Below are 21,260 nucleotides of genomic sequence, written 5' to 3'. Positions count from 1 at the left end.
AGTTAAGACACAAGAACTATGTTAGACTAAATCTATACAAAGTCTAGTAAATTTCAGTCACAAATCTTTCAGAGAAGTACTCAGGAACTTTCTCAATAAATAAATTCCTAATATTTTACTTCCTTGTCAAATAGCTCTCACAAAAATAAGAACAAAGTCTGTACAATCTAAATTCTAAATAAGGAGCTTCACAAGTATTCAAATGATGAAGAGAATTTATCTATTCCCCCTATTTCACTCCAAAGGCCTTGTTGGGTCCCACCTCTACTTTCATTCACCATGTTATTTGTATACCCTATTAACCTACTCAACATCTCTAGTTGGATATTTTACAGACATCTCACATACTAAAAGTCCTCTGTCAAATTCTTGGTTCACCATCCTATCCCAAACCTATCTGGGGTTCCTAATGTCTCCCCAATCTTCTCTAAAATGAGAAAATTAGCAACGTAAGCCAATAATTTTAGAGTCATCTTTGACACACAACCTCCCACCAATTTCAAATCCAGTGAGGCAAATCCTATCAGTCATACCTTCAAAATACCCTGAATCCAACTATTTCTCCTTACTTCCACTGTTAACATTCTAGTCCAAACCACCAACCTCCTCTCTCTTGTCCTACAGCAATGATTTCTTAATCCACATTCCTGCTTCCACTCTTGCCCCGTGAAGAATGTTTTCCCCAAGAGCAGAGTGATCTCTTTAAAAGGTAAAGGAGATAATGTCACTCTGCTCAAAAACTTCCAAATTCTTCCCATCTCATTTAGAAAACCCAAAATCCTTTCTATGACTCTTAAGGTCCTCCATGGTCTGGCCCTGTTCACCTCCCTGAGATCAGCTTCTCCAATGTCGCCCTTACTCAATGTGCTCTAGTCTTACTAGCCTCCTCGCTGTCTTGTGAACCTATCAGGCATGCTCCCACCTCAGGGTTGTGACACTTGCTATTTATTCCCATTGCCTGGACTCCTCCTCTCCCAGATATCCATATAGCTAGCTTCCTTCTTTCGGATCTTTCCTCAAATGTCACTTCATCAGAAATCTTTCTCAACTACTCTAATAGCACTCCCTATCACCCTCTCCTAACACACTCTTTCTACTTTACTGCTACCTAACTATATTAAACAAGTGTGTATAAAATATATTTTAATGCCATTAAATTTCAAGATCTGTGAGAGGGCTTCATTTTGTTCACCACTGTATCCCTCAGACCTTTACAAAATAGAGGCTCAGCAAATGTTAAAAGACTGGTGAGAACGTAGAATAAATGGAATTCTCACAGACTGCTGATGCAAATATAAACTGATACAACTCTGGAAAATTTTTTGGCAGTATCTACTAATGCTGAACATTCACACAATCAATGACCCTCCAATTCCACTCCTAGGTATGTACTCAACAGAAAGACACACATACATATACCCAGACATAGAAGAATGTTTCCTGCAGCATTATTCCTAATTAACCCCAAGCTGGAAAAAAATCAAAATATGCATCAGCAAAAGAATGGATAAACTGTGGTATACATTTACAGTGGAATTCTACACAGCAATGAGAATGAATTATTAACACAAGAACACGTGTCATTACTGTTGAGCAAAAGAAGCCAGATACAGAAGAAAACACAGTATATGACTATTTATATATACTGTTCATTTTTTTTAAAAGAGGCAAAACTAGGGGCGCCTGGGTGGCTCAGCCGTTAAGCGTCTGCCTTCGGCTCAGGCCATGATCCTGGGGTCCTGGGATCAAGCCCCGCATTGGGCTCCCTGCTCGGCGGGAAGCCTGCTTCTCCCTCTCACACTCCCTTTGCTTGTGTTCCCTCTCTCGCTGCCTCTCTGTCAAATAAATAAATAAAATCTTAAAAAAAAAAAAAAGAAGTGAAACTAATGAATGGTAAAAGAGGTCGGGATATTGGCTACCCTGGGGAAGAGGGAGGAACAGTAACTGGAGGGTGAGAAGTGGGCTTCTGAAGTAATTGCGTAAATGTTCTATTTCTTGATCTGGTTAGCAGTTACATTAAGTATGATCACTTTGTGAAAATTCACTGGGCGGTAAATTTAGGGTTCACATAAAGAGAGAAAAATTACAGGAAAAGAGAAACACTGTCAAGCTATCTTCCCAACAGCTACTACAACTATTATTTCATTTATCTTTTTTTTTTTTAAGATTTATTCATTTACTTTAGAGAGAGAGAGCAGCGTAAGTGGGGGGAGAGGAAGAAAAGAGGAGAGAAGCAGACTCCCTGCTGAGGGTCGAACGTCACTCGGGCCTGAGATCATGACCCACAGAAATGAACAGTCAGAGGCTCAGCCCACTGAGCCACCCAGGGGCCCCATTTATCTTTTAAACATCCCTCTATTGGAGTGCCTGGTTTGCTCAGTTGGTTAAGCAGCTGCCTTTGGTTCAGATCATGATCCCAGGGTCCTGAATCAAACCCCATGATGGGCTCCCTGCTCAGCAGGGAGTTTGCTTCTCCTTCTAACCCCCCTCACCTCTGCTCATACTAACTCACAGGTTCTCTCTCTTTCTCTCAAAATTATAAACAAAATCTTTATTTAAAAAAATAAACATCCTTCTATAAATAGCGATAGCAAAAAAAATTTTTTTACTAAGAAATTATTATCGGGTCACCTGGCTGGCTCAGTCAGTTAGTTAAGTATCCAACTCTTGGTTTCAGCTCAGGTCATGATCTCAGGGTCATGGGATCAAGCCCCAGAGCCTGAGATTCTCTCTCCCTCTCCCTCTGCCCTTCCCGCCACTTGTGCACTCATGCACTCTCTCTCGCTCTAAAATAAGTAAAATTTTTGGGGGCGCTTGGGTGGCTCAGTCATTAAGCGTCTGCCTTCAGCTCAGGGCATGATCCCGGGGTCCTGGGATCAAGCCCCGCATCGGGTTCCCTGCTCCACTGGGAGCCCGCTTCTTCCTCTCCCACTCCGCCAGCGTGTGTTCCCTCTCTCGCTGGCTGTCTATCAAATAAATAAACAAAATCTTTAAAAAAAAAAAAAAAAAAGGTAAAACTTTAAAAATATTAAATAAATAAAATTTTTTTAAAATTACTTTCATTTAAGATATAATCCACAACTGGGGCGCCTGGGTGGCTCAGTCAGTTAAGCCTCTGCCTTTAGCTAAGGTCATGATCCCAGAGTCCTGGGATCGAGCCCTGCTTCCAGCTCCTTGCTCAGATGGGAGCCTGCTTCTCCCTCTCCCTCTGACACTACTCCCTGCTTGTGCTCTCTCTTTCTCTGTCAAATAAATAAAATCTTTAAAAATAGTAATAATAAAATAAAATCCATGATTAAGTGAATTATAAAGCCATACCTTCAGTCACCTATAAACTAGAATCCAAGTGTTAAGAAAACCAATCCAAAAATGCTTCCTCAATATGCCATACTACCTAAATACAAGAACCTATTTAAATAAGAAAAATGTATTCAACTGTTACTGACAGATCTTTCCACATAAGTTTCCTTTTTAAAATATCATCCTCCAGGATAAATTTAATAAAACCTGAAGCCTTCTTTCCCTCCTTAATCTGTGGGATCAAAATCAACCTGTCATGTTCTAATATTTAATTGTCATGGATTGTCTGCCTGTTTTCCCTGGAATCAAGAAGAGGGTTCACATGCAAACAGGATTGATCTGGCAAATGAGTAAATATACAAAGAGATCCTTTTCCCAAAACAAGTTTGTGCTCTACACTGGGCTAAACCCTCATACAATAAATTAACTCTTCAGCAGCTTCCAAGATCAAAAGCTGAAGTCAACCAATTAAGCCCTAATGGGATACCAATTTCCTATTTTCGATAGAAGTTTAAATAAACCCCTCTTGGTTTATACAAATCCCTATCAACCATCCAGATAATCCTGTCACACTCAGTTCCAAATTGGCATTTATGAATATGTGCTACAATAAAAAAAGCTTTGATTACTGCATATTAGAGCTTTCACTGCCACAACCAACATGTGCTTTTAAAAATTGGGAAATTTGGGGGTGCCTGGCTGTCTCAGTTGGTAGAGCATGCAACTCCTGATCTCAGGGTTTTGAGTTCAAGCCCCACACTGGGTGTAGAAATTACTTTTAAAAAATAAAATCTTAAAAATAAAAAAAAAAAATTGGAGAATTTCAGTTGCTTTAAAAATGGAAATGACAGCCTTAATTAGAAAAGATGTCTAATACGGGGTCCTATGGGTTAAGCATCTGCCTCTGGCTCAGGTCATGATCCCAGGGTCCTGAGATAGGACCCCGCATCATGCTCCTTGCCCAGCGGGGAGCCTGCTTCTCCCTCTCCCTGCTGCTCCCCCTGCTTGTGCTCTCTCTGTCAAATAATTAAAATCTTAAAAAAAAAAAAAAAGATGACTGATAAACTAAATTTGACCTAATTGCTGTCTCCAAACTTTGAATGTCCTAATAATCTGCAGTTATCCTATTGACCTGCAGCCACCAAAACAAACAAGTAAGCAATTGCTAAAGGACATGTACAGTGTCATCTGCTCCAAGGATTTTCTTAGGAGTCCTTTAGGATTTATTGTCTTTTAATTCATGGAACCAGAGACCGTGGAAAGAGAAGGACTTCAAAGATCCTTTATCTTTTGCCTTTCCTGTATTTAGAGCATTATTCTCAAAAAATCTGTGTATCTACTACGTGGACCATAAAAGGTGTTCAAAATGAGTTCAAGGACACAGAGGCAGCTAAAGCAGAGTATCCGATCACTGTCTATGTTTTTGTATGATAAAAGGCAGTTTCATAAAAATGAAAAGAAAGCTGACTTCTATTAATACAGCACAAAGTTTAAAATCAACAATAACACAGAATAATGCAAGGCCAGAGTTCCTCAGGAAAAGCTGATCAGCAACTTGACAATATGAGTTAGACATGTTTGCTGTCAGAAGTCTTTATGGGATACTAAATTCCATCTCAACTTTTCCTTCACATTAGAAGTTAGACAAAGGAGCGTAATTCTACCAGCATCTCTGAATATAAGGTGATGGCAGGAGGGAAAGGACAGAAATTATTTCGAACAATGATGTTAACCAGGAAGACAAGGTAGAGAATCACCTAGGAGGCTATTCTCAAAAACATACGAATGTATCATAATATGGATGTCACACCGATATTCTATTAACTCCCCAAGGTAATTGTGATCACACACCACCAATCCACCCATCCTCTCTCCCCAGAGGAAAACTAGTTTTCCAGTCATCTAGAACCAGAGGCTTAAAACAATGGAAAGCTGGGGCGCCTGGGTGGTTCAGTCGTTCGTTAAGCGTCTGCCTTTGGCTCAGGTCATGATCCCAGCGTTCTGGAATCAAGCCCCGCATCAGGCTCCCTGCTCAGCGGGAAGCCTGCTTCTCCCCCTCCCACTCCCCCTGCTTGTGTTCCCTCTCTCGCTGCCTCTCTGTCAAATAAATAAATGAAATCTTGAAAACAAACAAAAACAACTGGAAAGCTTACTAGGGTAGAATTGGGGAAGCTGTTTAACAAAACAACCAGCTGAATTGTTGTATACCTTATTTCCCATTCTTCAAAACGAGGAGAAAAAAAACGTGAGCAATACCTACAGAATTCCTGAAATTGTGAGCTATGCTATTCTACTTCCTTGCTTTTTTTTTTTAAATAATCTCTACCCCCAGTGTGGGGCTCAAACTCAGGTCATGATCCCAGGGTCCTAAGGTTGAGTCCTGCTTCGGGCTCCCTGCTTCTCCTTCTGTCCCTCTTCCCTCCAACGCTCGTGCACTCTTTCTCTCTCTCTCAAAAATAAATAAAAAATCTTAAAAAAAAAAAATCACTGTCAGTCCAAAAACTAATTTTTAAAAAAGCTGTTGGAAAGGAAAAAACAGATTTGGTTCAAGACAAGCATCACTTCCTGTCTTTTTTGAAGTATATCCACACATGTGTGCAGATTAGGTCAGATGCCTATCCTTGGTGGCTCCTGTCATGCTACTATCACTGTTTACCATTTGATACTGAAACTATCAGTCTCTCCCCTCTACTGGACTACACCTAAATTCAGGGCCTTAAAACTCTCTTCATAGCCCCCAGCATCTGGTACTAGTGGTTTAATGTTTGTGAAAGTAAATGAGTATCTGAAATCAAGAGTATCTTAGAGGAGGGCCTGGATGGCTCAGTCCACTAAGCGTCTACCTTCGGCTCAGGTCATGATCCTGGGGTTCTGGGACTGAGCCCACATCAGGCTCCCTGCTCAGTGAAAGTCTGCTTCTCCCTCTGCTTCTCCCTCTCCCTCTCCCTCTGCCCCTCCCCCGGCTCGTGCATGCACGCTCTGTCTCTCTCTCCCAAAATAAATAAAATCTTAAAAAAAAAAAGAGAGAGAGAGAGAGAGTATTGGGATGCCTGGGTGGCTCAGTTGGTTAAGCATCTGCCTTCGGCTCAGGTTGTGATCCAGGGGTCCTGGGATGGAGTCCTGCATGGGGCTCCTTCCTGAGCAGAGAGTCTGCTTCCCCCCTGACTGCTGCTCTCTCTGTCTCTCTGACAAATAAATAAAATCTAAAAAAATTAAAAAAATAAAATCACCTTTTTGCACAAAAATAAATAAAAGATTATAACCCAGTGACTAAAATAACTCATATTTATATAAATAAATAATGGTTAGGAAAATGCTCTGTAGTAGAATATTAACAGAATGAAGAACTAACAGAAATAGAAAATTGTACTCCAACTATCATAGCAACAACTGACTCAGGCAAACAGTATCAAAAGATGCTAAAACCAGTAGGCCAAAGTTTGATAACAAGATATTTACATAAATTCAGTATCTCTCCCCATGATTCTTACCCATTAAAAAGGAAAAGATAATAGCTCTATAGTGGAGAATCCTAGCAGATAACACCTTGAGCAAGTGATCAAAGTTAACATCAAGTCCTGGACAGATGGACATCATGTGCCTCCTGATACACGCACTGAGAAGGACATAATTTCACTCTGTGATACTCCTGCCAATATGCAAAATCTGAATTAATTCGTAAGGAAAAAAATTCAAATTGAGGGACATCCTACAAAATAAACGGCCCACATTATTAAAAAAAAGTCAAAGTCACAAAAGATGAGACTGAAGGATTCTTCCAAACGGAAGGAGACTAGAGGCAGGAAAACTAAATATGATATATATATCCTGGACTGGATCCTAGACTACAAAAAAAAACATATTTTTCCTATGAAGAACATTATTGGAATAATGGAAAAATTCGAATGAAGTTTGTATATTAAATAATACTATTGTATCAAGACTATTTCGGGATTTTGATGAGTGTATTGTGGTTACATAAGAGAATGTCCTAGTTTACGGGAAATATACACTAAGTTATTTAGGGTAAAGAGGTATCACAGCTGTAACTTACACTAAAGGAGTTCAGAAAAGTAATATCCAATATAAACAGAAACATAGAAAAATAGTAAAGTGTTGACATCTGGGGAACCAAGATGAAGAACAAAGAGGAATTTTAATAGTATTCTTCCAACTTTTTCATAAGTTTAAAATTATGGCAAAATACAAACTTAAGGGGCGTCTGGGTGGCACAGCGGTTAGGCGTCTGCCTTCGGCTCAGGGCGTGATCCCGGCTTTATGGGATTGAGCCCCACATCAGGCTCCTCTGCTATGAGCCTGCTTCTTCCTCTCCCACTCCCCCTGCTTGTGTTCCCTCTCTCGCTGGCTGTCTCTATCTCTGTCGAATAAATAAATAAAATCTTTAAAAAAAAAAAATACAAACTTAAAAGTACAAAAAGTGTTTTTATAATGCAAATCACCATCCCTGAATATGTCTGTGTTTTTCTAGAACGACTTACAGTATCATGTAACATATTTAAGTAGAGGTAAAGAGTATAGTTAAAACCACTTAGCCAGGGGGACCTGGCTGGCTCAGTTTGTACAGCATGAGACTCCCTCCAAGTAATATTTATTTATTTATTTGACAGAGAATGAGAGTGCACAAGCAGGGGGAGCGGCAGGCAGAGGGAGAGGGAGAAGCAGGCTCTCCGCTGAGCAGAGAGCAAGACTCTGGGATCATGACCTGAGCCGAAGTCAGATGCTCAACTGAGCCACCCAAGCACGCCCAGCATTTAAGGCTCTTGATCTCAAGGTCGTTCAGTTCAAGCCCTGTATAGGGCATAGGTTTTACTTAAAATAAACAGGGGCGTTTGGGTGGTTTAGTCGGGTGAGCATCCAACTCTTGATTTCAGCTCAAGATCTCATGGGTCATGAGATTGAGCTCCGCAAGGGGCAGGGAGTCTGAAGATTCTCTCCCTCTGCCAATCCCCCCTCCTGCGCACGTGTGCGCTCTCTCTCCAATAAATAAATAAATCTTAAAATAAATTAATTAAATTTAATTAATTAAAAACATAAACACTTAGCCAGGGATTCCTGGGTGGCTCAGCTGGTTAAGCGTCTGCCTTTGGCTCAGGTCATGATCTCAGGGTCCTGGATCAAGCCCTGCATTGGGCTCCCTGCTCAGAGGGAAGTCTGCTTTTCTCCCTCTGCCCCTCCCAATGCTCATGCTCTGTCTGATAAATAAATGAAATCTAAAAAACAAAACAAAAAACTTAGCCAGACCAACCCACCAAGGGAAAATTAAGGTGAAGCTTACAAAAACCGGAGCTGCTGACCCTAAGCCGCTCTAGGCAGCTAGAGAATGAATGCTGAAGGAACTAAAACTAACACCACTCCAATTTCCCTCTCCTAAACCATCTCTACCTTTATTCATAAAGAGGACTTGCTTTATGCCTGCCTTTTCTCCCTGCAAGGCTGGCTCCACTACTCTAGAGGGAAACAAAGTCAAAGACATAATCATTTTCTCAATATTAAGAACTAAAAACATTGCCACATTTTTGGTGGAGAAAAATGTCACTATTTAAGATTTTACAGAGAGGGGAGGCAGAGGGCAGGTAGTGCTAAGGATATAAACTAGCTAAAAAATACATGGGGGGGACACCTGGATGGCTCAGTCGGTTACATCTGTCTTTGGCTCAGGTCATGATCCTAGGGTCCTGGGATCGAGCCCAGCATTAGGCTCCTTTATCAGCAGGGAGCCTGCTTCTCCCTCTGCCCGCTGCTCCCCCTGCTTGTGCACTCTTTCTCTTGCTCTATCTCTGGCAAATAAATAAAATCTTTAGAAAAAAAATAAAATATAAAAAATAATTTAAAAATGCACGGGAATTAGAGATAATTGTATCATTAGTGTAGTTTCTGGGATATAAGGTAAAAATGAGTAAGTCTGTGTTCAATGTCTGTTCTCATGCGGCTTCAAAAAATTAAAAGCAGGCGTGACCTCTGCATGGAGATGGCTAAGTTAACAAAGGAATAAGGGAAACATTTGTAGCAGAGGAAAAGGTCAAAGCAGTGTGTCAAGGGAGCTGTGTTATGCCTGGTATTAACATTTCACTTGAGCTGCTGAAGAGGTCAGATTACATATTTGTCGCCATCAGCTAATTTAATTGAAAGGTCTAGCCAACTCCAAAGCTATAAATTCAGACAGAAGGATACCTAGCTCTGAGTTATTCTAAATTTTATTTTGATTTCTGCATTTAATTATGGCAATACAAAATAGAAAAGTAGAGTCAAATCTTCAAGAGTTCACATCGTAAATCCATATACTATATTGGATGATCCATATTTGACAGCTTCTCACAGGGCCATACAAAATTAATATGGACATTACTTGGGCTTTTGATGTTCATTGCCATCATCTGTTTCACTGCTAAGATCAGGAAACATATGGGATGAATTGGTAAAGGATGCTGAGAGTTTCTGTTGCCCTTTTTTTTTTTTTTAATTCACCTCTAAGTCTAATTCAGGATACCTCTGAACAAGACCAAGATCTAGTACAGGAGTGGTCTCTAAATCATATTCCAATTCCTAACACTTTTTTTAAAATAAGAGATGTTAGAGAAAGTTAGTTCTTGAAGAAAGATGATGGGAAATCAAGTATCTTCAGGGAACACCGGGGTCCAAGGAACACATGTCTAAAAACCTCTAGTCTAGTTAGTAAAAAGAAGTCATGTGATAGTAAAAAACAGGTTTTGGACTCAGGTCTCAATGTAAAATGAATGAACTCAACACCAGAACTGAACTAAGTTTGAACAGTGCATCTGCTACTGATTAACTGTGTGACCTTGGGCAATTTATTTAAGTTCTCTGAGTCTTACTTCCTCATCAGTAAAACAGAGATACTAACTCCCTCCCAAGGTTGTTCCAAGAATTACATGAGATGAAAAACACCCAGCAGAAAACCTAGCAAAGGCCCCCTTTTGAAGAATTCAACTGGACTTAAAAGTCCGATTCAGTTGACACATCTGCAATGGACTCATTTCACAAGTTTAATTTATGGTACCCCAGCCCCTATAATTTCAGATAGCTTCAAGGGGCCACAGACAGAAACCAGAGACAAAGGCAAAACGCTACTTAACCAGCCATAATAAAACCCAGAGACAGGATCTGTCACATGTACATATACTAGCTCATATTGCACATGGGGCCAGTCAGTACAGCAAGAGTGAGGCCCCTCGTCTTGGCAATCTTACCACAGCACAAACAATAACCAGGGAGAGACTGTCCCTCATTAAGTCGTCAAGCTTTCACAAATTTGAAGTAAATCTTCAGTGACTGCTTTCTATAATATGAGGTTCAAAACAATATTCTAAAACTAAGGAGTGACGATAAAACTGGCAGGTGAGAAATCTTTTTTCCACACCTCCTTCCTCCCATTTTTTCCTTATCCTGGAAGAGGTATGAACTTAGTGAATTAACTCATCTTGATCCTAGTGCTACATTCATTTGTTGTACACTACCTTTTGAATGATCTTTTCTGCCAAAAAGCATTCATTACACTCAAATAACTGATCAAAAAGTCTAGATCTGCATGTCCCACAACAGGCTTAATACTCAGGAACAAGCTTTAAGTCAATTTGTATGGAGGAAAGCCAACGGGTTCTAAACCAGCACAAATGCATTCAACAGTCAAAGATGAAGACAAAAATCATTACAAGTATCCAAAACATGATTCAATTTAGTAAGTCCCAACTCTCAAAATAACCAGTCAATAACCCTCAAAATAACTGAAATCAAAGGATAACTTTGGTTTTTTGTTTGTTTTGCTTGCGGTTTTTTTGTTTGTTTTTAAAGTAGGCTTCATGCCCAACGTGGGGCTTGAATTTAGGACCCCGAGATTAAGGGTCGCACACTCTGGTGACTGAGCCAGCCAGGTGCCCTGATAACTTTGTTACTAATAAGAAAACTTATATCCAATTCTACACAAGGACTCACTGAAATACCAACTCTATATTAACATGTAGATAGCAAGTGACTAAATAATTAAAGTTTCGTGGCAGTATTACTACTCTCAAAGCCTTCAGCTCATTTCACACTACTCTGCCATGGGGTTACCCAACATGCGGCAAAAAAGGTTCTGAACATCTCCCTCAAAAAGGGGAGAAACAACCAGAAAAACTTCTGTAGTGCAGTAATATTTATAGATATCTATAAGCACTGCTTCCCTTATAAATGCTATATTCTGAGAACTTAGATGACCTTTCAAATATAGGAACTTCACAGTGTCAGAGTACAGAAATTAGGGTTTGATTTTCCCATTCATTGATGGTCAGCAAATTTTTTTTTAAAGATTTTATTTATTTCTTTGTCAGAGAGGGCGACAAAGCACAAGCATGGGGAGTGGCAGAGGCAAAGGGAGAAGCAGGCTCCCCGTGGAGCAAGGAGCTGGATGAGGATGCATGCGGGACTCCTTCCCAGGACCCTGAACCCAACAGCAGCAGCTTAACAAGCCACCCGGCTGTCCCGGTCAACACATTTTTTTTAAGGTAGTCTCTATGCCAAAAGTGGGGGGTCAAACTCAATACCCTGAGATCAAAAGTCACATGCTCTACCAACTGAGCCAGTCAGGTGCCCCAAAGGTCAACTTTTTTTTTTTAAGATTTTATTTTTTTTAAGTAATCTCTACAGCCAACATGGGGCTCAAACCTACAACCCTGAGATCAAGAATCACATGCTCCACCAACCAAGCCAGCCAGGAACCCCAGTCAACACATTTTTAAGTAACAGCTACCTTAATGTTAAGAGCTCAGGCTCTGCTGCCAGAAAAATCTAGATTTTAATCTAGACTTTGTCATTTATTAGTTCTATAACATCTGAGTCAATTTCATAATTTATAAAATCAGGAAATATACCTACCTAAAAGACTGGAGGATTAAAAGGCAAAAGGTAAATGCATGATATCTAGCCCAAAATAAACATTCACTATTAGTTATTATTAGCCAGGAATTATTCTCATTTATAGAGTAAACAAACTTGAGTCTCAGAAATTGAAAAACTTCCCAGAACTGGGCCTCAAACCCAAAGTCTGCCTGCAAATTCTTTTTCCATTATGATCAACAACCTGCCTCACATGTATCTCTGCCTTTTTAAATAGGCTACTAACTGCAATTTAACTGGTCTGGATTGTGTGGTCACAGATTATGGTGCTTCTAGCGGTTTTTTTTTCTTGCCCAATCGTTTAGGGGAAAATGACTAAACGCATCAGTATGGCATAGTAGGTAAGGACCAAAGAGAGGACGAGACCCTGTCTCTCACTGTCAGTATGCTTACCTGCGGTAGCCTTCCTCCTCTTCATGTGACTTGTTGCTTTTAAAATCTGCTTACGAGGGGCACCCTGGGCGGCTCAGTCGTTAAGCGTCTGCCTCCAGCTCAGGTCATGATCCCAGGGTCGTGGGATCGAGCCCCACATCCCACATTGGGCTCCTTGCTCAGCAGAAAGCCTGCTTCTCACTCTCCACTCCCCCTGCTTGTGTTCCCTCTCTCGCTGTCTCGCTGTCAAATAAATAAATAAAATCTTAAAAAACAAAAAACAAAAACCTGCTTACGAGGGAGTGCTGGCTGGCTCGCTCAGTCAGAAGTTGTTGAGTCTGAGCCCCATGCTGGATGTAGAGATTACTCAAATAAATAAACTTTAAAAACTACTTATAAGCTGGGCTCAGACAAGTATCTTTGAGGAATGTGCAGAATATGAGTTAGCTCTGAGTGAAAGGTTGAGGTGTTACGCTATTAACGAGGTATACAAGCTTCAATCACAGTCATGGTCCCAGCAGGAAAGACAGCATACTCCAGAGTAAGGATAATTCAAGGAGGGTTTAATAACAGGACTATAAAGGTGATAATCACAAGGGAGAATAGTACCCTGGGATTAGAGAGGGCACTTCTAAGCTGGAGGAACAAAGGAAATAAAAACTTTCCAAATCCAGGAGCCGCAGAGAGAGACTCCTTTAGAGGAATAGCAATCTTCAATCAAGGGACACAACCAGCCAGAGGCAATAGCCATAGGAAGGGAGCATGGAAATTAAAATTCCCTAACCTTAGACGGGAAGGAAGCTCTTGATGTAGTTCATACAGATAAGTCAGCCTCCCAGGGCAGAGAACAGGCAACAGATGGAGAGTAGACCTAGAGGAGCGAACGGAAGGTACCTAATTCAACCTCCAGGAAGTCTTTCAGGTAGGTACACTTTCGCATCTCTTCTTTCATGCTAACAGACAAATGCCAGATAAGGAAAGCATTACTGAACAGGACAATCCTCACCCCTTTTGAATAGTAATGCACAGGACCTATCTACTATATCTGTAATCAAGCTGTTCACTAGTAAGTATGGTCATTTACCATTTTACTTGTAACTGTTCAGAATTCTTTGGAGGTCCAATGACTTATATACATTTCTCCATGTTTAAGGACTTCCCACTTACCTTGTTAGGCAAAGTAAGATTAAAAAAAAATGCAGATACTGTAACTCTTAAGGAGCTTACATTTAGGAGTTTATATTCTTAGATAACTAAGAAGGCAGAATGAGGTAAGTGTCATCAGAGAGAAAAGAGCTGCGGTGCTGTGAAAAGTTCTGGAATAGGCTTCCTTGCCATCTGGACCCTGCCAGGAACAACTCCAGCCAGAACTCACTGCTATCCTATTAACAAGGTATACAGGCTTTAATCAAGTTCCCTGCAGGCCCAGATCTGGAGACCTACTCACTAAGCCCTCCAGAGAATCCAAGTATCTGCTCAGCACCTAAATAGGTCCACCACTCCTCTCCCGGAAAATGCCCCTCTCCTTCTTAGCCCTGCTTCAAATGTCACCTCCTTTCCTAAACCTTACTTGGACCCTTTAAGAACAATTAGTTATTCCTACCCTATATTCCCAAAAGACTCTGCTTTGAGCACTTTATTATTATCTATGCATAGGTACAGGGCCCCTACTACATACCCTGTGAGATCCTAAGTCTTCCTTGTATTCTCAGGTACAAGCAACATCCAAAATAGTGGGTCAAGCGCAGTCTAAGTACTCTACATATGTTATCATATACATTACCAATACATATTATCAATCATCGCAAAACTGTAGGTGGGGCAGGAACTCTCATCAACTCCATTTTAACAGATGAGGAAAATAAAGTGCACAGAAAGGTTAAATAATGTGCCCAAAGTCTCAAAGTTAATAGGACTGGACCCCAAGACTTCAACCTAGGCACAATTCCAGAAGTGAATCTCAACAGACTTCATGGGTTGAAAGGGTCCCATTACAAGACCAATGGTCCCCACCCCCAAGATGCACAGTTATTATTCACACCAGGGTATGCAAAGATGTTATTGGAACTTCTACTTATATTTTAGTTCATCCTTCGCAAAATGTATTTTTGCAAGTGTTATAAAATGTACATAACACAGACTACAGTTAGCACTGTAATTGTAACTTAAAACATCACATGTACGCATACTCAACCCTATCTACTGATAGAACACTAAGACCATCTGAAGCCAATGCTCGAGACTACTTTCCCCAAGGACTCGGAGCTCCTACGTTCTCTGCCCAGCACTTCAGTTAAACGCATTAACCAATCAAGACTATAGGTAAGCTCCAGAGGCAAGAATCTGCTTTATTCATCTTTGTAAGCCCTACAATAGCACAGGCCCTGGTGCTTAGCAGATGGTTAATGCTGAATCTAACTGTATCGTGGAAACGTCACTGAAAAAACCCTCTCAATATTTTAATGAAACTTACTATATGCTTCCAGATTAAAAGAGGGCACTAAGCATGCTAAGAATGTAATACAGAATTCTATTAGGAACACTAAAATAAATAAATAAATCTTCGTTACATAATAGAACCAAAAACTGCACTTTGGTGGTATATTTTAAACCAAAAATTACATAAAACAGGTTTGGATGTAAAAAACTTGAGTTGGTATTAACAGTCCTTTCCTTTACAGAGACGGTGCATCTTAGGCCTAACTGGTCACCTCTGCCTCTCTTTTGTTATAAGCTCCAAGAGGAAAGCCTCAAACTACCAAAAGCAGCAACTGTAGGCTTGATATGAAGAGGCATTGCTAGATGCATTTACTTTGCATTTCTTCAATCCAACTTTTAATGAGTGTCAAAGAAGTGAGACCGTGTAAAGCCTCCCTTTATATGAAATACTCAGGGCTCTGAGGCTAGATCACAGTGTTCTTCAGTTTCATCTGTGGCAAAACGGGCATATTCAAATACTTAACTCTTATTTACACTATCACCAGGATTAAATGAAGAAAAAACAAGCAATATGGTCTCATGTTTCCTCATTTACCTTGTCTTCCCCTCCCCACTCCAAACGCAGAGGCTGATATGGTCTATCCATTTTTTTGCTATATTCCCAGGGCCGAGAATGCTACTTTTTACTTAATAAATGATTTAATAAACATTGAAAGAATAGAATGCAAAATGCCTGCTGCTCAAAAAAATGTTGACTATGACTGTTATTGTAACAAGAAACAATTAAAATTTTATTGTTATTAAGAGATACCACCCCTCCCCCAAGGATCTCAAAATTCTAGGAGGAACACTAGACAAATGCGGGAATAGAGAAATGGAGGTAAGAAAAACAACTGGATCATAAAGCAGGACTAACCTAAGACAACATCTTAAACAAATACACAACCAGAGCCCAATTTCGGGCTTTTCCGAGGGAGGTTCACCCTGGATGAGGTTTATCAGCGATTACAATAATAACAGTTTTCATGCTCGTGTATGTCCCAGTCTGTGCCAAACATTCTACTGGCCCCACAAAACCCAAGAACCCTGGCGGGGGGTATGGGGGTGGAAATGCTCTTCACACCCCCATTTTGCAGAAGAAGGAACTGAGGCTCGGAAAGACCCAAGGTCACATCCCCCAAGCGGGGTAACCAGAATATGAACCCACGCAGTCTGACCCCTGAGCCTGCACTCAACAGGCCCCCTCAAAGAGGCCATCCTCGCCTCCTCCACCATTCGCCACACACCCCTTGAAACTGGGCATATGTAGTACTTCCCCAGGAGCCGGACTTAGTGGCCCCAGCACCGGAGAACAAAACAATCCTTGTCCGCCGGTAAATCGGATGGACGCCGGCGGGGCCTGGGCTCCGAGGCCGCGATCCGCACGGCTTCGCTCACATCGCTAGCCCCGACCCCCCGGGGGGAGCAGGAAGCACCCGGACGGCCTCGAGAACCCGGGAAGGCCCGGCCCGCCGCGTGACCTTGGATCCACAGCCCTGCTTCGGGCCTCAGTTTCCCCAACCCCGCCTCGCGCCGGGGGCCTCCCGGGAGCTCGCGCCTGTGGAGCAGCAGGCCCCTCACACGCCCCCCTCAGCCTCCGGTCTTCCCGCCCTGCTTACGCTGGAAGGCGGCCGCTCCAGGGACGCCCACCATCGCCAAGCGCCTCCGCCGCGCGCCTCCCGCCTCCAACCGCGGCCAGGGTCGCTCGCAGGCGCCGCCGCGGAACCTGAAGCCGCGACGCTCGCCAGCCCCAGCACCGCCGCTGCTGCCGCCGCCAACGCCGCCGTTAGGCCGCGCGCCGCCCCGCCCCCCGGTTGGCTCCGCCCCGCCCGCCGGGCACGCCCCCGCCGCGCGCCCTCGCCCGCCGGACCAACGCACGCGGAAGCCCGGCCCCAAGAACAGCTCCAGCTAAGCCCCGCCCCCCTGACCTGCCCCGCCCCTTCCGCGCGAACCTGACGCCCTATCCCGGCTCATCCAGCTTCTCAGACCCGCCCCTACTGTGTCACGCGCGCCCATCACGCGCCAGGCCCACTCGTCTGGCACTGGGCTTCCGGCTGTGGCCAGGGCAGCGACCCAGTCCCGGAGGAGGAGGCAAGGCTGTAGGGGGTGGGGCTTAGGGGGGAGGGGACAGCGCCGCACCTGAGTTCTTCAGGTTAAGGCCTGGTCGCCCAAAGCCTGTCGTTGGGTAAGTCGCTTCCCCATTCTGGTCTACCCTGTGCCAAATGTCTAAAATGTCGTCATCATATTAATAACCGTTAGTTATCATTTCTATTACCGAGCTCTTTATCATCTTTAGGTGCTATTTCCATACACTCATCCAGTTAACCCTCACAATGAGGGAGAGAGGTACTATTTTACCTTTTCTGCCTATACATGCAGAAAGGGCTTTCGCTTCAACCACCTTGGCCACTGCTTACTGTTAGCATAAAGTAGAGAAGGGATTGCAAACTAGAAACTTCGGACTTCAGACCCAGTACTTTGAGCTACTCTGAACTATTCTGCCTCCCAAAGACTCAAAAACAGGAATTAAAATTAAAACAAGAGATTAAAAACTACAAACTCCAGTGCATTTGGCTGGCTCAGTTGGCAGAGCATGCACCCTTGATCTCAGGGTCGTGAGTCCAAGCCCCACATTGGGCATGGAGAATATTTTAAAAATAAATAAATGCATAAATAAAAATAAATTTTAAAAAATTTCAAACTCCTCTATATACAAAAACATCATAAACAAATTTCTTTTAACTTTGCTTTCTTTTATAAGCAGAAGACAGGGATAAAATATCTGCAACATATTCAACAAAGGATCAATATTCAGAATAAATAAAGAAGTCCTATAAACCAATAAGAAAAAGATAATTTAATAGAAAATGGATGGGGGCACCTGGCTGGCTCAGTAGAGCATGCAACTCTTGATCTCAACGTCATGAGCTTGAACCCCACGTTGGGCATAAAGATTACTTAAAATTAAAAAAAAAAACGGACAGGGGCGCCTGGGTGGCGCAGTCGTTAGTCTGCCTTCGGCTCAGGGCGTGATCCCGGCGTTATGGGATCGAGCCCCACATCAGGCTCCTCCGCTATGAGCCTGCTTCTTCCTCTCCCACTTCCCCTGCTTGTGTTCCCTCTCTCGCTGGCTGTCTCTCTGTCAAATAAATAAATGAAATCTTAAAAAAAAAATGGACAAAGAGGATGAATAGACAATACACAGAAAAGAAAATCTGTATGGCTAATAAACATTAAAAATAGATGTTCAACCTCTCTCATAATCAGAAAACAAGCAAGGAGTTGCCATATTTCATGCATTCGATTGGAATTTCCACTTGTGGGTCTCCATCCCAAATACTTGTTCATGTGTACAAAAAGATGCATAGGAAGGAAGTTTACATCAGAATTGTAAAAGAACAAAAATCAAAATTGGCTTGAATGCCCTACATGGAGAACTAGTGAAATAAACTGTAGGAAATAATATACAATATTTGAAAAGTAGGTAGATCTACTTGTGGTAATAAGAAAAGGTTGCCAATACATATTGTGAACTGAAAAAGCAAATTGGAGTTCCATGAAGCTATTCTTTTGCTTTACTTCCAAGTTTTGGATAATTGGATATTTTTCAACACCTACATACTATGTACACTCTAAAATGGTGTTAAATCCAAGAGCCCACACACCAGAGCCAGACAGCCTGGATATACAATCATGGCTTCACATTTACCAGCTATATAGCCTCAGACAAGTCATTTCATCTTTCTGAGGCTCAGCAAATGGCTCATGATAGGACCTAGCTCACAAGATTATTGCATGAAAAACACAGTACCTGCTACATTTCTTTAAAGGTTTATTTATTTATTTGAGAGAGAGAGTGTGGGGGAGGCAGGGGGGTGGGGTGGGGGTGGGGGTGGATCTTGAGCAGACTCCCTGCTGAGTGCAAGTGCGAATCCATTGTGGGGCTTGATCTCAGGACCCTGAGATCATGACCTGAGCCAAAACCAAGAGTCGGATGGTCAACCAACTGAGCCACCCAGGTGCCCCCCTGCTATGTTTTTTAAATGTTGCAATTATTATTATATGCACTTCCTTTTTTTTTTTTTTTTTTCTAATTCCCATTCCTACTCACTATCCCCCCTAGCCTTTACCCTTCCTGCCTAGAAGTTGCTAGTACATATTAGGTGCTCAAAAAAATTCCATTGTTGGGGTGCCTGATTGACTCAGTCAGTAGAGCATGTAACTCTTAATCTTAGGGTCCTGAGTTCAAGGCCCACCTTGCATGTGGAGCATACTTAAAAACAAAATTTTTTTTCAAATTTACAGAAATACATTACCATTTGAATCCTGCTGTATACTGCCTTGCCTTCTCTTAGCACTTGGCAATCTGGGATATAATGAGTGAACATTTTATTATTTTTCTTAAAAGATTTCACTTATTAGAGAGAGCACATGTGAGAGAAAGAGAGAGAGGAGGAGCAGGGGCAGAGGCAGAGGGAGAAGCAGACTCCCCGCTGAGCTGAGAGCCAGACTCAGGGATCGCAACCTGAGCTAAAGGCAGATGCTTCAGATGCTTAACCAACTGAGCCACGCAGGCGCCCCAGCTGCAACATTTTAAATATTTTTATGATACAGACATTTAATAAATGCTTGCTGAGGAGCACCTGCCTGGCTTAGTCAGTGGAGCATGTGACTCTTGATCTTGGGGTCATGAGTTTGAGATAGAGATTACTTAAAAATAAAAATTCTTAGAGGGAGGGGTGGGTGCCTGGGTGGCTCAGTCAGTTAAGCATCCGACTCTTGATTTGGCCTCGGGTCCTGATCTTGGGGTTGTGAGTTTGAGTCCAGAGTTGGGCTCCATACTGAGTGTGGAGCCTGCTTGGGATTATCTCTCTCTCCCTCTGCCCCTCCCACCCACTTAAAAAAAAAGTCTTGGGGCATCTGGCTGCCTCAGTCATAAGAGCATGCAACTTTTGATGTCAGGATTGTGAGTTCAAGCCCCACATTGGGTGTAGAGATTACTTAGAAAAATTAATAAATTTAAGGGGTGCCTGGATGACTCAGATGGTTAAGCATCCAACTCTTGGTTTCAGCTCAGGTCATTATCTCAGGGTCCTGGGATTGAGACCCAAGTCAGGCTCTGCGCTTGGGTACAGAGTCTGCTTAAGATTCATATTCTCTCTCTCTCTCTCTCTCTCATCCCCTTTCCCTCTGGCCCTTACTCTCTCTAAAATAAATAAACAAATAAAATCTTGGGACGCCTTGGTGGCTCAGTCAGTTAAGTGTCTGCCTTCAGTTTAGGTCATGATCCCAGGGTCCTGGGATCAAGTCCCACATTGGGCTCCTTGCTCAGCAGAGAGCTTGCTTCTCCCTCTGCCTGCTGCCCCCCCCCCCACCTCCCGCTTGTGCACGCTCTCTCTCTGACAAATAAAATCTTTAAAAATAAATAAATTTAGGGGCGCCTGGGTGGCACAGTGGTTAAGCGGCTGCCTTCGGCTCAGGGCGTGATCCCGGCGTTGTGGGATCGAGCCCCACGTCAGGCTCCTCCGCTGTGAGCCTGTTTCTTCCTCTCCCACTCCCCCTGCTTGTGTTCCCTCTCTCGCTGGCTGTCTCTATCTCTGTCAGATAAATGAATAAAATCTTTTAAAAAATTTAAAAAATTAAAATAAAATGTTAAAAACAAAAACGAAAACAAACAGCACAGTTCCAATCTGCAGGCAGTATAATGTGAACACCCTTATCTCTGGAACCTGTGAATATGTTACCTTACAAAGCAAAAGGGACTTCACAGATGTGATTGAGTTAAGAACCCTGAGATGGGAAGATTATCTTGGGTTACTCAAGTAGGCCCGGTATAATTAGAAGAACCTTTAAAAAAGAGTCCGAGAGGGGCACCTGGGTGGCTCAGTCAGTTAGGCAACTCTTGATTTTGGCTCAGGTCATGATCTCAGGATCATGAGATCGAGTAATATTGGCTACACACTCATGGTAGAGTCTCCTTTTCCCTCTCCCTCTGCTCCTCTCTGCACATGCTCTCTCCCTCTCTTGCTCTCTCTCAAACAGATAAATAGATCTTTAAAAAAAAAACTTAGTGTGGTGCCTGGGCGTCTCAGTCAGTTAAGTGTCTGCCTTTGGCTCATGTCGTGATCCCAGGGTCCTGGGATTGAGACCCAAATCAGGCTCTCTGCTAAGTGGGAAGCCTACTTCTGCCTCTCCCT

At 42.5% G+C, this 21,260-nt stretch overlaps 1 protein-coding gene and 1 long non-coding RNA gene across 3 annotated transcripts in view; one reads left to right on the top strand and one right to left on the bottom strand.

Annotated features, from left to right (window-relative positions):
* Positions 1–16,866, bottom strand: part of CBFA2T2 (CBFA2/RUNX1 partner transcriptional co-repressor 2) — a 145,458-nt gene extending 128,592 nt beyond the window's left edge. For both annotated transcript variants that reach the window (XM_040638174.1, XM_040638175.1), the window contains exon 1: positions 16,683–16,866. In XM_040638174.1, coding sequence (XP_040494108.1) covers positions 16,683–16,716 — 34 coding nt within the window. In that variant the 5' untranslated portion in view covers positions 16,717–16,866. The remainder of the gene's footprint in view (positions 1–16,682) is intronic.
* Positions 16,867–17,125: 259 nt separating this feature from the next.
* LOC121104593 overlaps positions 17,126–21,260 on the top strand; it is a 33,934-nt gene continuing 29,799 nt past the window's right edge. Inside the window, exon 1 of the long non-coding RNA XR_005836918.1 lies at positions 17,126–17,248. This is a non-coding gene — a long non-coding RNA (uncharacterized LOC121104593). The remainder of the gene's footprint in view (positions 17,249–21,260) is intronic.

Source organism: Ursus maritimus, unplaced genomic scaffold, assembly GCF_017311325.1.
Source record: "Ursus maritimus isolate PB19 unplaced genomic scaffold, ASM1731132v1 scaffold_22, whole genome shotgun sequence".
Taxonomy (NCBI): domain Eukaryota; kingdom Metazoa; phylum Chordata; class Mammalia; order Carnivora; family Ursidae; genus Ursus; species Ursus maritimus.
This window is presented reverse-complemented; position numbering and strand designations above follow the sequence as displayed.